A 16,260-nucleotide genomic window follows, 5' to 3' on the forward strand; every position below is an offset into this window, starting at 1 on the left:
GGAGGCACTACACCATACCAATAATTATTGTGGTCTAAAACCAGGTGTTTCAGTTTCATAGTCCAACCTCTGTATATAGCTCTAAATGAGCAATTTTGAAAAACACATTTAAAAAGCAGTAAAGAATTCAAATCTTAGATGTTTACTAAGATCATTTTATTATCTGGTGAAAGCCACAATAATATTTCAAATGTCAGTAAGATTAATATATATAAAATCTTCATTTATTGGGTATTTTCAACATGGAGGTAACTCTCCTGAAGCCTAACCCATAAATTTCAACTATGAAAATGATATTGAGATAACTGTATTTTTTTTTGCATTGTTGTTTTTAAAAGTATCTTTTTGATTCTTTTAAAAAGTGAAGTGAAAAAATTCTTTATTTTATATTTTCTTTTTTGTAAATTAGGAAACTTGAGACTACACCCCTACATATTTATGTGTCACTCTCTCTCATAGCCACAAGGAAAATCTGTGTGTAACTTTAAGGACCGTCACTACCGAACACCATTTTTCTATAATTAATCACACTATTTTGGGAGTTATTCTATAACATTTAGTTAGTATATGTGTACAACTGTTCAGAATTGTGCTAGCTAACCATGTGCTGATTAGCACCTTTGAACTAGCTTTAAAAGTATCTAAAATTGTTACTACTGAAACATTTGGTGGAGTTTTGGTAGTGACATCTTTGTTTTTTGGGTGTTGTCCTATAAAATGATCACTACTGAAACATGTCATAATTGACAAAAGGGAACACATAATCTTTTCTTTGGGGGAAATAAAGTTTTACTACAACTATGCAAATGTTTTTAGTAGTTTTAGTATGCAAGTTAAAATCCTGTAATGTGATGACAGTAAAGCATTACTGTCACTTATGAAACATGAGATGTTTTGTCAAAAACAAAGCATACTGAATTATCAGCTAAGATGTTATGATAGTTTTTTGGTTCAATGCATATTCAAACTAATGAATCCTTAACTTTGAAATCAGTATGATCATCTTTTAGCCTTTTATAAAGAAAAATTGGATTCAAAATACAACAAATCTCATAAATCACACTTGAAATATTGTTAAACTTTTAATTGTTATTGATTTACCTCTGAAAACTTTTTAATAAAATAAAAAACATGTATGTATATACAGTGTAGATGTATGTAAAGTCTTAATAGGTCGATAAAACCCCTCTAATTAAATTATTCTTATTTTGCTAGTGACAAATTTGGGGAGAGGACAAATATTAGGCTACAAAACTTTCTGAAAATACAATATGAGAATTACTAGAAATATGTTCCTTAGATACTGTACAGTTTGCATGCATGCACATTTTTTGGAGAAATCTGTAGAATGGCCTATATACAATTACTTTTCTCTTTGACATAAAATATAATTTATTGTAATACCTTTTTTGACCTGTAAAACTATTCAATTACTTTACGACTCACAAATTCCAGTCCACCATGCTGGTGCTACTTCTCCTTTAAAATCTTAAGCATATGCCCCTAAAGCACAGACAGAAGTGACTTGTTTCTCCCTTTTTGGATAGTCAATAAAATCAGACTGTACAGGTTGAATCAGTTGTTATTTTACTTTTTTTCTTCACATGTCAAAATAAAAAAAACAAACTGCAAGAGCATTTCAAATAATTTTTTCAAGATTAGTCTACGCAGGAATCAGCAAGCAAAAACATCTGCAGAGATATAAGGTATGTTCTTTCCAATAAGAATAAAAATATATATGCCACTACTAAAGAATTGAACAGGATGAACCTAGGTGTTTTGTGCTCAGTAATACAGGTGCTCTGTGTCAGCCAGAGCACAAGGCAGGTGTGCACAGCACCCCATAACATTACTGTAGCTGGTTTCAGCTCTCATGCAACACTCCCACAAATCCCATTTAAACAAGCAGCCCTTCCTTTCTTTAGTGTTCTCCGAGGTCTGGCGGTACGGCCGTGTCATTGAGACAGAGAGAGGTAAAGCAAGGACGTTAAGGCACTGAGAGTTGAGCTGGTGGTGAAAGAGAGCGGGATGGAGATAGTCTGTACTGAAGTCAGGGTGTTAAAGGCACGAGGCAGAACGAGCGGCAAGGGGCAGAGGGGAGGAAGAGGATCCTAGCGAAGGTCACTTTCGTCTTCTTGTATGGATTTCTTGATACGAAGCAGCATGGTGGTGAGCCACTGATCCAGTCGTGAGATGGTGTCATACTCTTTTACCTGAAAAGTAATTATAGTGACAGACATCAATAGGCATGTCATGTGAGCAGCCTTACTCAGTTTTAGTGAAACTAGGAAGCTTCTTGTAAACTGAAAATTCTTTAAGAGGTTTTACAAGCAACAGGAAGTGTCTTACAGCGTCGGTATATGCATCCACATTCTGTTCCTCAAATGCATCTAAAAGTTTCTGTTAAAAAACAAGAAAAAAGAACATGTTAAGCACATTATTTATCCATCATCATTCTGTCTGGACCACAATGTACTGCTGTTACCCAACACTCTTCACAGACAAAACAATTGGGGTTTACTGACAGTACTTTGACATCAATGGTATGATTCTGTTAGACAAATAAGTGTAAACTCTCAATACATGTGTTTTCACTTTCACTTCACTTAATTAAAATTAAAGCAAGCAAATCCAGATACGTACATGTCTTCAAGGAAATATATACAAAACTCGTTTGCCTTGTAAATTGATGAATCACCTCTCATTTAAAATCTTAAGCATATGCCCCTAAAGCACAGACAGAAGTGCTTGTTTCTCCCTTTTTGGATAGTCAATGAATCAACTCAAGATTGCGTAAATTTGTAAGTTTACACAAGCTAAACATAGAGCACCCTTAAAGGAGAAGTCCACTTCCAGAACAACAATTCACAAATAATGTACTCACCCCCTTGTCATCCAAGATGTTCATGTTTTTCTGTCTTCAGTCGTAAAGAAATTATGGTTTTTGAGGAAAACATTTCAGGATTTTTCTTCATATAATGGACTTCAATTGTGCCCCCGATTTTAAACTTCCAAAATGTAGTTTAAATGCAGCTTCAAAGGGCTCTAAATGATCCCAGTTGAGGAAGAAGGGTCTTATCTAGCGAAACGATAGGTAATTTTTTTCAGAAAATAAAGATGTGTATACTTTTTAAGCACAAAAACTTGTGTAGCACAGGCTCTGGGACACACGTTCACGACACTACGTACTATTGAATCAAGTCGAAAGGTCACACGGAACGTAGGCGGAACTACAGACCCAGTGTTTACAACGCGAATGTGCAAAGACTAAGAAAGTGCAAGTAAGTCCAATGCTGTTTACAAACAAAAAGGTACAACGTGTCGGACTATTCTGAAGTTGTAGGAGAAAATAAGATGGAGTTTTTCGCCATACTCTACCTTTTTTAGCCGGAGTACACAGACGATTAACTTAGACGTGATTCGTAGTAGTGATGGGAAGTTCGGATCATTTTACTGTCTCGTTCAGCAAAATGAACGAATCTTTTTCAAGTCATTTTGTTAATTTTAGCAAAATCAGCATCACGTGACAGCCCCATAACATAACGATTCAAAAAACCCAAAGACAGGTGAACTAATTCCAGTAAAGAACCTTATAGGATGTTGAGCATGCACGACTGAACTAATCACTCCCCGAGACGACTCGTTCTTCCGAGAGCCTTGCTACGTGAGCTTTTGTGCTTAAAAAGTATACAATTTTTTCTTTTTCGAAAAAAATGACCAGTCGTTTCGCTAGGTAAGACCCTTCTTCCTCAGCTGGGATCATTTAGAGCCTTTGAAGCTGCATTTAAACTACATTTTGAAAGTTCAAAAACTGGGGGCACCATTGAAGTCCATTATATGAAGAAAAATCCTGAAATGCTTTCCTCAAAAACCATAATTTCTTTACGACTGAAGACAGAAAGACATGAACATCTTGGATGACAAGGGGGTGAGTATACAACACAATACTTTACAGTGTTATAAAAACCTTTAATCAGCCATAAAGTTTTATGAAATACTTTAAAATAAATAAGTAAAAATAAAAAAAAAAATAAAATAAAGAATAAATAAATAAATAGGGAAAAAATAAAATTAAATACATACATACTTTAGAAATTTAAACACAAATGCCTTAGGGTTGGGGTTTGTTCAAATCCCCAGTATGCGCAAAGAACTTTTCAAGTTTTATATGATTTATTTGTAAACATTTTGGAAACAAGAAACATTACAGAAGGGGGATAAAATGAAATTGAGGGTTAAATTACAATGAATAATAATTAAACAATATATATGTGTGTGTGTGTGTGTGTGTGTGTATATACATATACATATATGTGTGTATATATATATATATATATATATATATATATATATATATATATATATATATATGTGTATAAAAGTGAGTTTGCCTAATATATGTGTGTGTACTGTGTGTAATTAGTATGTATATATAAATGCAAACACATTCATGTATATTTAAGAAATATTTACAAGTATATATATCTATTATTTTTTTTATTTAATTTATATTATATATAAATATAAATCTTTTGTACATAACATATTTCTCTTAAATATATACATTAATTTGTGTGTATTTATATATACATAATAATTACACACAGTACACACACACATATATTAGGAAAACTCAAACTTTTATTTTATATGCGATTAATCACAATTAATCGTTTGACAGCCCTAACGCAACAATAATAAATAAAGAGAAAATAATAGTTGAATTTATAAAATAACCCTGTTCATAAGTTTACATACACTTGATTCTTAATACTGTGTTGTTACCTGAATGATCCACAGCTATGTTTTTTGTTTAGTGATAGTTGTTCATGAGTCCCTTGTTTGTCCTGAACAGTTAAAGTGCCCACTGTTTCATCAGAAAAATCCTTCAGGTCCCACAAATTCTTTGGTTTTTCAGAATTTTTGTGTATTTGAACCCTTTCCAACAATGACTGTATGTCATTGACTGTATGGGTGTTAAACTTTTTGATTTCAGGATTTCTGTCAAGAACTGCAGACCGTTTAACTGTTCGTACAAACAAGGGTTTCATGAACAACTATCAATAAACAAAAAAACACAGCTGTGGATCATTCCGGTAACAACACAGTATTAAGAATCAAGTGTGTGTAAACTTTTGAGAACAGTGTCATTTTTATAAATTCAACTATTATTTTCTCTTGTGGACTGTGAACCTCTTTTACATGAAATATCTTATTCAGGTCAGTACTAAATATAAAATGACATGCATTTGGTAAAATTATTAACATTTTGCAGATCTGCATGGTGTATGTAACCTTTTGACCTTGATTGTAAATAAGTTATTTTTAATAGCAATTAGACATTTTGTTGCTGTGGTCATTTTATGCTGAGATCAAGCCTTACCTTCACCAATTTGCATTCACGTGAGTCTGAAAAGGCTGGAAACATTTCCTCATACTTCTGAATGGCAAGCTACAAGGGGTGGCAACAGTGACAAAGAATATGACAGGGAACTGCAAACGAGACAGCTGTTTCCATCAGCTTGTTTAAAGATGTGGTTATGTTGGGGTGTTTTTCATACCTTAGCATTTAGCATGTCCACGCAGAAGTGGCAGAGAGCTGCCTTAAAGAAATAGTCCTTTGCGCTGTATTTCAAAAGAGCGCTGTCCATTGCGTGTGTTGCAACCTGGAAATCCCCCATCACAAATTAACAATTAACTTTGGAGTTTTACTGTTAGTGGCTGACATTTGACCCAACAAAGAAAATGCCTGACAGGTATCGAACAGCTAATATTTCTTTCACGAGGTCAGCCAGTTAATTTCAGCTAGAAAACACTGAAATCTATTCAAAAATAGCAGATTACATTGATACAAATCTATATTTTTCTATCCGCAATGGGACAAAGATTTAATATGCAACGTCTAGTTTCCATAAAAGCCACTGCATTTCCAAGATAGGTTTGTTACATAAAGAAAGCCTCACATGAATTACGAATAAATCTTCATTTGAGAAAATGAATGACAGGAATGACTACCTTTAATTACATACTCAAAATCAATGTTTGCTACACATGGAGGCAAAATATTTCTAAATCAACACTGATGACCTTTATTTGAGATGTCCCAGGGGATCAAATGCACTGAAACCAGACTGACATGGTTTTGTTTACCTGTTCGTAGATCTCAATGGCTTTAGGGTACTGCTCCAGTTGAGCTGCATAGGTGGCAACTTTGAGCAGGCACTTGTTGGCTGAACTTTGGCATCAAACAGAGAGAGCAAACAGATAACCAAAAATTTTAGAGTATTTTAGAGTATCAGCTACAATTATGGGAAAAAGTTCCTCTTAAAAAGATCAAGCTGTAATACATAATAGGGTCAGGTGTCTTTTGTGGCCTACAAGGTGGTGTATCTCAATAACGGTACTGTAAATGTAAGACAGGGGCAAAGGTCTTTACCTTCAGCAAATATGAATGCTATGCATTACGTACTGATACTGTAATGAAAACCCATTTATTGGATGAGGTCTGACTTTATAAGTAACCCATTTATTTCTGGTCCTTCCTAGATCATTTAGGATTGGTAAGTCTTGCGCAACAGGACTGAAACCAGCTTTAAAACTGCCGTACCTTGTGGATTCCTCGCCTTTATAATAGTCTGCCGCCTGTTCATAGTGAGCAATGGCCTAAGGAAAAAAGGTGTTAAAGTACTCTTAATAAATCTAACTTTCAGATTTTGAATACATTTGACAGATAATAGAAAATAATCTATCAATGTGACAAAAGAAATCTGACCTTGTCAATGTCAACCAGTTCGGTCTCATAAATTTCAGCAATGGAGACGTGGTGTTTTGCTGCGATTGTAAATCGACCCTACAAGAGGAGATACAAAAGAAATAGTATTATGCTTACAATCTATGATTTTGTGTGTTGATTCCTCTAAGGAATAAATAAATGTATACACGACCGACAGCTTAAATTCCTTTTATGAGTTCAGCTGTTAAGCTTTAGCTGAAAAACACCATTTCGCGTTTTCCTCCTTTGAAAGCCATCCAAAACAGCAGATTATATTGATAAAACAATTTATGCAAGCAAAATATATTTATATTTACAAAACAGTATATTTAGAAAACAATAACTATAATCACTTTTTCAAGGTTTTACAAATACAGTGGGCCAAAAAATTTGATCCCCTGCTGATTTTGTACATTTGCCCACTGACAAAGAAATGATCAGTCTGTAATTTTAATGGTAGGTTTATTTGAACAGTGAGAGACAGAACCACCAAAAAAAAAACATAAGAACACATTTCAAAAAAGTTATAAATTGATTTGCATTTTAATGAGCGAAATAAGTATTTGATCCCACATCAATGAGTAAGATTTCTAGCTCCCAGGTGTCCTTTATACACTTTATATGACTTTATACTCTCTTAAAGGGAGTGCTCCTAATCTCCACTTGTTACCTGTATAAAAGACACCTGTCCACAGAAGCAATCAATCAGAATACAACTGATTTGTTTGATTTGTTCAAACAAATCAAATCAATGATATGATTCAGAAATTAAATCAGTGACTTGCCGCCACCTACTGGCAGTATTAGGTTCATTTTTATCTTCTTTTTATTAAAATCATTTAATATTTCTATGTTCAAATTGTATATTTAAAACATTAATCTCAACAAGAGTATAAGAATTTGATTGCACTTATACCATCTCTGAGCCTCATTAAACTAATTAAATATATACCTAAAAGCCACTTTTGTACCACCTCTTTACAAATGAAATTTATTAATACTGATTTTATTTGATTGGTAACTTATTCTTATTCTGTTGTTTTGATTAGAAATTTTAGAAATATATGCTTATAAAATATAATTGTTTAAAAATCTGACATAAAAGATGACATACTTTTAATAAAGCTAAAAAAATGCCATTACAAAGGTAACAAAATTCCCCTTTAATTCACTTTAAGGAGTCAAATATCACCTCGTAATGGGAAGGCTCATTTTTGATCAGATTTTTTGATTATTGATTAGAAGGTGCTCCTAAAATTTTGACTGTGCTTCTAGAAAGAAAAGTAAGCGTAGACCCCTAATGGATTTATTGCATTTTGGGAAAAAATAATCAGTTTTTATAATAAATCTTTGAAAAATCAAAATCTGGATTTGAATTTTGAAATGTTATTATAACCTAAAGATGCTATGTGAAAGTTTGAAACAGAAAATTGCTTGCCACATTCTTGGTAAAGAAAACACATTTTTACTCAAATTAATCAAAATGGATTTATAGCATTTTGGAACCAAACTCTTTATATTTTCTATGATAAAAAAACTAAAAAGGGGCAAAAGTCTGGAAACACAAATATTTTTTCCACACTCTGCTTTCTTTTTTCCATACTTTTCCAGACCTGGAAAATGCTTACATTAAATTTCATAAATTTCCACATTTTTTGGGAATACAACCCCGGTTAGTGCACACTAAACCATATGCATTGTATTACAGTGCCCTCCAGTGGTGTGTCAAGTAATTTGCAATACGTTTTATGAGCAATTGCTTTGGTTATGTTAAAAAGTTTCCAATTTTTCTTTTTAAACCGCAAAAAGATAAATGTATGAAAAGTGTCAATTCTGTACAACAAAAGTAGCTCTACTTATATTTAAAACACCATCTACAGCCAGCACAGATGAAAGAAATATTCTTACCATGTCTGTATAGATCTCAATGGCCCTATTCAGACAGTTTATGGCCTCTGTGGAGAGAATGACAGACAGATAACTGAACCTTAATCATTTCCAATGAACTATATATAGACAGTGAGATAATTCTTAACACAAAAGTAAGAAGAACAATTTTTATTTTAAAAGAACAATGGGACTCGCTCACTGTGGACTATTCATATTTTTTTGCACAGGAGAAAAAAAATTCACCTAATTCACAACACATGCATACTGGAGATTTTAAAATGAGCGACCAAGTATTCAAGGCTAGACATTTTCATAAAATATATATCCATATAAGCACTTTCTGCAGCTTTGAGGAATTTTTTTTTTTCAAGACAAAAATTCAAAAGAATATAGTTTATTTGAAAGAGAAATATTTTTTACCATTATAAATGCATTTACTGTCACTTCTGAATGTTTTTATTGTTGTTGCTGTTTAAAGAAGTCCACTTCCAGAACAACATTTTACAAATAATGTACTCACCCCCTTGTCATCCAAGATGTTCTTGTCTTTCTGTCTTCAGTCGTAAAGAAATTAAGTTTTTTTAGGAAAACATTTCAGCATTTTTCTCCATATAATGGACTGCTATGGTGCCCCGATTTTGAACTTCCAAAACGCAGTTTAAATGCAGCTTCAAACGATCCCAAATGCGGTTGTAAATGATCCCAGCCGAGAAAGAAGGGTCTTATATAGTGTAACGATGGAATATTTTAATAAAAATATTACATTTTTATTGTTTCGATTGTTTCACTAGATAAGACCCTTCTTCCTTGGCTGGGATCATTTACAACCGCATTTGGGATCATTTGAAGCTGCATTTAACCATATCAGTCCATTATATGGCGAAAAATGCTGAAATGTTTTCCCTCAAAAAACACAATTTCTTTATGACTGAAGAAAGACATGAACATCTTGGATGACAAGGGGGTGAGTACATTATATGTGAATCTTTGTTTTGGAAGTGGACTTCTCCTTTAAATCTTACTTGCACCAAACTTTTGAATGGCAGTGTATGATGGTTTCCACAAAACATACTTGTTAACAGCAGCTGGATGCTGAGAATTATGAAATAATTAATGTGAAATTCAGATGAATACCTTGAGGGTCTGATTTTTTAAAGGCATTGCCGGCATCAATGAAGTTTGTGGCTGCGTCATGTTTACTCTGCATCTGCAGGTGTAGGAGGGCCGCCTGGGAGAAAGCGTTTCCGGCAGCTAATAAACACATACAAATATTACAATAAATATTGGTAAAAATACAATACGCAATAGACATGCATAGCCTGTAAGCTTTAACTAAAAATTCATTCTCATTTAGAAAATAAGTGCATTTTTGATTAATTCACACAAATTAAATTTAAGAGGACAAAATGTAGATTTGTATATCGATTTTTATATTGAAACAGAGTGTATGTCTTTACCACTCCAGTTCTTGGCCATCTTAAACATATTTGCTGCCCTTCCATACAAGTCACAAGCATCCTCCATCTTTGAAGAACCTCTGGAAAAATATAATATGAAAATATGAATATAAAATATGATTTGATGTTATGATACGATGAATATGATATTCTAAAGTGTTTATATACACTACCAGTCAGAAGTTTTTGAACAGTAAGATTTTTAATGTTTTTTAAAGAAGTCTCTTCTGCTCACCAAGCCTGCATTTATTTGATCCAAAAATACAAAAAAAAAATGCCTTCTATTTAAATATATTGTAAAATGTAATTTATTTCTGTGATCAAAGCTGAATTTTCGGTATCACTACTTCAGTCTTCAGTCACATGATCCTTCAGAAACCATTTTAATATGCTGATTTGCATTTCAAGAAACCTTAATTACTATTATCAATATTTAAAACAGTTCAGTACATTTTTTTAGGATTCTTTGATGAATAGAAACATCCAAAGATCAGCATTTATCTGAAATAAAAAGCTTTTGTAACATTATACACTATAAATTATACAAGCTTTTGAATGGTAAAGTCAGTATAATTTTTTGGGGGAAAGAAATTATAGAAATTAATACTTTAATTTAGCAAGCATGCTTTAAATTGATCAAAAGTGATGATAGTGTCATTTATAATGTTACAAAAGATTTCTATTTCCGATAAATGCTGTTCTTCTGAACTTTCGATTTCATCAAAGAAACCTGAAAAAATTCTACTCAGCTGTTTTCAGCATAATAATAATAATAATAATAATAATAATAATCATAATCATAATAATAATACATGTTTTAATGAACAGCAAATAAGAATATTAGAATGATTTCTAAAGGATCATGTGCCTGGAGTAATGAAGCTAAAAATTCAGCTTTAAAATCACAGAAATAAATTACATTTTAAAAGATATTCAAACAGAAAACAGTTATTTTAAATAATAAAAATATTTCAAAATTGTACTGTTTTTGCTGTACTTTGGATCAAATAAACACAAGTTTGTTGAGCAAAAGAGACATCTTTAAAAAAATTTTTTTTAAAAACTTACTGTTCTTCGACTTGTAGTGTATATTAAATTTACATAAACACATACATGATTACATATACATAGCAAGTGTCTAATGTTCCAAATAACTTTTAAAAGTACGGTTCAAATAAGTTAAAAATAACAACATAACTATTCTGACCTGTACTTATTAAAATATATAAAAGAAAACTGATCATACTAAATTTTATTATATTTTAAATTATTAAAAACATCTTGCTGACAAATAGGTAAAACCTAGTGGTTTGACATCTAGAGCTGTGTTCTTTTAATGACTAATAATTTGTGTTCTAAATATGCCTTTGTTGCTGTTTTTAGAATATCTATTGATACACTGAATGACAATTTAATAAGTCTTCTGTAAATCATGGCTTAAAAGTATGATAGTCATTAGTTTTGGTCACAAAAAAAAAAAAAAAAAATAAATAATTAATTAAAAGTACACATTGTAAAGTACAGGGAAAAAACACAACATTTGTCATAGAAAACACTTATCAGAAAGTTGATTACTTTTTTGCTTTTGTTTTCCTTAAACGTATTAACCATAAAATGAGTATTGATTCCGTTTCTCAGCTATTACAGGTTTGGAATTCCTCAGAGTCCAAGCAGAACACGCAGCTTAATGTGTTCGTGTATGTCTAGTGATGTTGTAACTGGCTCATCTGGATGTCAGCTGACTGTTAGCAAAGCCAGTTACATTTCACTTAGTCAGTCTCATCGGCTATTTCACAATTAGCTTTGTGGAAGCATTACGCCTGATCACAAAACTTCATTCCAAACTTTACAATATAGACACAGAAGTATAGATTCATACAGACACAAGACCTAAAATGACAATATTTAGGTTTGTTACAATTAGTCGTTGCTTGAACACATTACGAACTCACATCTGGAAAACAAATAGAAATAAAACTTACAGACATTTAACATCAATTGTGAGTTCATACTCCACATCCAAACAATCTCATTCGGCAGGAAAAGTCGTTTTTAGACCTTTTTTCCACTTTGATAATCACTTATATGAAGTTCGCGTTTGACAGCTAACTGACTAGCATGCTAGCTGTCTGTTTACCCGGGTTGGCCTGTCAGCAAACCTGTTAAAAGTTTTAAAACATACCCAAACAAAGAACCAAAGAACGACTGCGAGGACTTCACTTTCTTCTCGGCTTCAGCCATGAGAGCCATGGCCTCTTTCTCTTTCCCGGAGTTATCCATGAATATTGTTTACAGTTCAACTTTAGCAGCACACTCTGGAATCCAGCCACATCAACACATCTCTGCGGAAACTTCCAACATGTCCGGCTGCCGCCTCGTTTCAAAATAAAAGTTGCGCTTGGACAAAAATAAAAGCATATTTATAAAATAACAAGAACCAACATTTACCATACAAATAGTATCATTTATATTTGTAGAAAAAAGCATGTGTGCTTTTAAAATACACGGATTTATTTTATCTATGCATTTAACCAAAACAACTTATTTACATTTTTTTCCAACGAGTTAATGCACTGAAAGTTACAGTAAAAGCCTGACATATAAAATTATATAATATGTTTAATATTATATTTGATACATCAGGGTTTTATACAGTATGATATAGTGAGAATATGGAGGTTTATCGATTTTATTGCATTAAGTGCAATGGTTATTTATTTGGACAAAAGGTAAGGTGAAACTCTTGAGTATTTATAGGAAGACTACTTATATTAAAAGAATATAAATATCAGTTTTTACTCTATACCACTCAAAATATGCCTTGGTCAGATATCTAAAAGCTTAGTTTCATGATTAAAGTGTTCTGTTTTGTTCTGTTTTTGGTTCCGTTTTCGTTCTTGTTCATTGCATGGTTTTTTAGGCATGTTCCCATTTGTTGCCATTGTTACTTATTAGTTCCCTCAGTTTGTGTTCTCTGTTGATTTAAAGTGGTTTGCCTGAGTATAACCTGATCTCCTGAGAGTGTTATTCTGGTTCATTGTTTAAAGTTGAATGCTGCATTTAGATTCTGCCTCAATTCATCCTTTGCTGCAAACTGTCGCTGACAATACATATATTACAACAATGACAGCTGTACAAAAAACTCAAAAGTTTGATGTGTCATAGTGATACTCTCAGTTTAACATAATTTTTCTAAAAATGATGTATGGACAATTAAGTAAAGGTAGTTTGTTTAATTCCAGTAAGTGTTCATTTTGAAAGACTAGCAATATAAAACTTAAAAAAAAAATCTGATTTCACAGAAAAAGACACCTGTGCCACAGCCTAAAGGTGAATACTTTTAGAATTATACTAAAGGTTTTTTTTTTTCTTACTAAAAAAGTGTGAACTACTAATTAGAGGGAAGAATGTTTTTCAACAAAGTTTAGCCAGGCTCTCATAAACTAACCATAAACACGTTTAAAATAATATAGCTGCAAACAGCAGTTACCGGGGTTCAAGCATTTTAAGAACTTTGAGCAATTATAGATATTTTAGGATGATTTTACCCAAAAAGACTAAAAAATAATTAATAAAATCACTATAAATATTATTTAATGATTTATCACCAATAGGTGACGCTGCTTCTAAATTAATGCGGTGTGGTTAACTAGGGGTGACAGTGAAGACACATACATAGTTTGGTGCCAATATGCCAATGAAATGCAGAAAAACAGCCTTAGATCCATTTTGGCATTTTTAAAAATATCTCTTGACCACTAGGTGGCACTGTGCCAAAACTGAGAAGGTAACCTGCACTGTAAAAAACAATTTGTTGAGTCAACTTAAAATAATTTGTAACCTGGCTGCCTTAAAATTTTAAGTTCAGTCAACTCAAAAAAAAGTTTAACTTGAAATGTTAAATTATACTAAGTGACAACTTAGACATTTGAGTTGAATCAACTTAAAATTTTAAGGCAGCTGGGTTACTTACCCATCTGTTAAGAATCAGAATCAGAATCAGAATCAGAAAGAGCTTTATTGCCAAGTATGCTTGCGTACACAAGGAATTTGTTTCAGTGTTATTAGCTTCCAGTACACAGAGACAACAACGCACAGACAATAAAAATAAGAGAATAAGAAAAATACACATAGAACATAAATAGACCAAAATAAAATAGAATAATTATAATTTGTAAAAAATAAATTGACAAATAACTAGGTGGTATGTACAGTTGTGCTGTATGTGATAGGATGGAATGCAGGGATGTGTTAGGGGAGTATTAGGGTGGAGGTGGTAGCGGTAGATGTCAGATTATTCTACAAATTTTTATTGCACAATGGGAGGAACATTTTAACTGTTCATAAGGTGGATTGCCTGGGAGAAAAAACTGTTCATGTGTCTGGTAGTCCTGATATTTGGGGCTCTGTATTGCCGGCCGGATGGTAAGAGTTCAAAGAGGGGATGGCTTGGGTGCGAGGGGTCCAGAGTGATTTTCTGAGCTCTTTTCCTCACTCTGGATGTATATAGTTCCTGAAGGGTGGGCAGGGGAGCACCAATAATCCTCTCAGCAGTCCGGACCGTTCTCTGCAATCTTCTGATGTCTGATTTTGTAGCTGAGCCAAACCAGACAGTTATTGATGTGCACAGAACAGACTCAATGACGGCTGAGTAGAACTGTCTCAGCAACTCCTGTGGTAGGTTAAACTTCTTCAGCTGGCGAAGGAAGTACAACCTTTGTTGGGCCTTTTTAACAATGGAGTCGATGTGAGTGACCCACTTCAGGTCCTGGGAGATGAAACATCCCAGGAATTTGAATTTCTCCACTGTAGCCACAGTGCTGTCCATGATGGTGAGTGAGGAAAGTGCAGGGGGGTTCCTCCTGAAGTCCACTATCATCTCTACAGTTTTAAGCTTGTTCAGCTCCAGGTTGTTGTGACTGCACCAGACAGCCAGCTCTTTTACCTCCTGTCTGTAGGCAGACTCGTCACCGTCCCGAATGAGGCCGATAACCGTGGTGTCGTCAGCAAACTTCAGGAGCTTGACAGAGGGGTCTTTAGAGGTGCAGTCATTGGTGTAGAGGGAGAAGAGCAGTGGAGAGAGAACACAACCCTGAGGGGCACCAGTGTTGGTGGTGCGGCTGCTTGATGTGAATTTCCCCAGTCTCACCAGCTGTCAGAAAGCTGGTGATCCATTGACAGATAGAGCTAGGAACAGAAAGTTGGTTAAGTTTGGTGTGGAGGAGTGAAGGAATGATGGTGTTGAAGGCCGAACTGAAGTCCACAAACAGGATCCTCACATAAGTCCCTGGTCTGTCCAGATGCTGCAGGATGAAGTACAAGCCAATGTTCACTGCATCGTCCACTGACCTTGTTGCTCTGTAAGCAAACTGCAGGGGGTCCAGTGAGGGTCTGGTGATGTCCTTCAGATAAGCCAGAACCAGTTTTTCAAACGACTTCATGACGACAGATGTTAGCGCCACAGGTCTGTAGTCGTTAAGTCCTGTTATCTTGGATTTCTTTGGAACAGGAATAATGGTTGAGCGTTTTAGGCAGTCAGGGACTTCACACAGCTCCAGAGACCTGTTGAAGATCTGTGAAAAGATGGGGGCCAATTCGTCAGCGCAGGTTTTCAGACAGGCTGGTGTCACACCGTCTGGGCCTGGTGCCTTTCTTCTTTTGTTCTTCCTGACGACCTGGCGCACCTCATCTTCGCTGATTTGAAGTGAGGAGGGGGGGAGAGGGGGGTTGCTGAAGGTGGTAATGGTTGTGTGAAGAGATCATCAGAGCGGGTGTGGGGGGTTTCAAATCTACAATAAAACTCATTCAGGTCTTCAGCAAGTCGTTGAGTCGCCTCAGTGCTGGGGGATGGTGTCCTGTAGTTTGTGATGGTTTTCAGGCCTTTCCACACTGAACTTGGATCATTCGAAGTGAACTGATCTTCTAACCTTTTTGCATAGGTCCTTTTAGCCACTCTAATCTCTTTATTCAGTGTGTTCCTGGTCTGGTTGTACAAGACTCTATCCCCTTTTCTGTAGGCATCCTCTTTGGCCTGACGAAGATGTCTGAGTTTTTCTGTAAACCATGGCTTGTCATTGTTGTATGTTAGATAAGTTCTGGTAGGAATGCATAAATCCTCACAGAAACTGATATATGAAGTAA

General features: G+C 34.2%; 1 protein-coding gene across 1 annotated transcript; it reads right to left on the minus strand.

Moving 5' to 3' along the window:
• Nucleotides 1–1,570: 1,570 nt before the first annotated feature.
• napab (N-ethylmaleimide-sensitive factor attachment protein, alpha b) lies at nucleotides 1,571–12,492 on the minus strand. The gene is made up of 11 exons (XM_051135580.1): nucleotides 12,302–12,492; nucleotides 10,120–10,199; nucleotides 9,797–9,913; nucleotides 8,681–8,727; nucleotides 6,773–6,850; nucleotides 6,608–6,663; nucleotides 6,151–6,235; nucleotides 5,562–5,666; nucleotides 5,384–5,452; nucleotides 2,350–2,400; nucleotides 1,571–2,213 (listed from the first exon to the last, which is right to left on the minus strand). Exons 1-11 carry the CDS (start codon nucleotides 12,397–12,399, stop codon nucleotides 2,112–2,114), a joined length of 888 nt encoding a protein of 295 aa, XP_050991537.1. The 5' UTR covers nucleotides 12,400–12,492; the 3' UTR covers nucleotides 1,571–2,111.
• Between the last annotated feature and the right edge of the window lie 3,768 nt (nucleotides 12,493–16,260).

This window comes from Labeo rohita, chromosome 18 (genome assembly GCF_022985175.1).
Source record: "Labeo rohita strain BAU-BD-2019 chromosome 18, IGBB_LRoh.1.0, whole genome shotgun sequence".
NCBI classification, from domain to species: domain Eukaryota; kingdom Metazoa; phylum Chordata; class Actinopteri; order Cypriniformes; family Cyprinidae; genus Labeo; species Labeo rohita.

Bases quoted from the DNA above. Each gene is read 5' to 3' on its own strand.
- napab (XM_051135580.1), bottom strand. From the start codon at position 12,399: ATGGATAACTCCGGGAAAGAGAAAGAGGCCATGGCTCTCATGGCTGAA. The intron at 6,664-6,772 runs GTCAGATTTCTT...TTTTTTCCTTAG, and splicing joins AACTGGTTGACATTGACAAG to GCCATTGCTCACTATGAACA. The intron at 5,667-6,150 runs GTAAACAAAACC...GGGGATTTCCAG, and splicing joins CCATTGAGATCTACGAACAG to GTTGCAACACACGCAATGGA.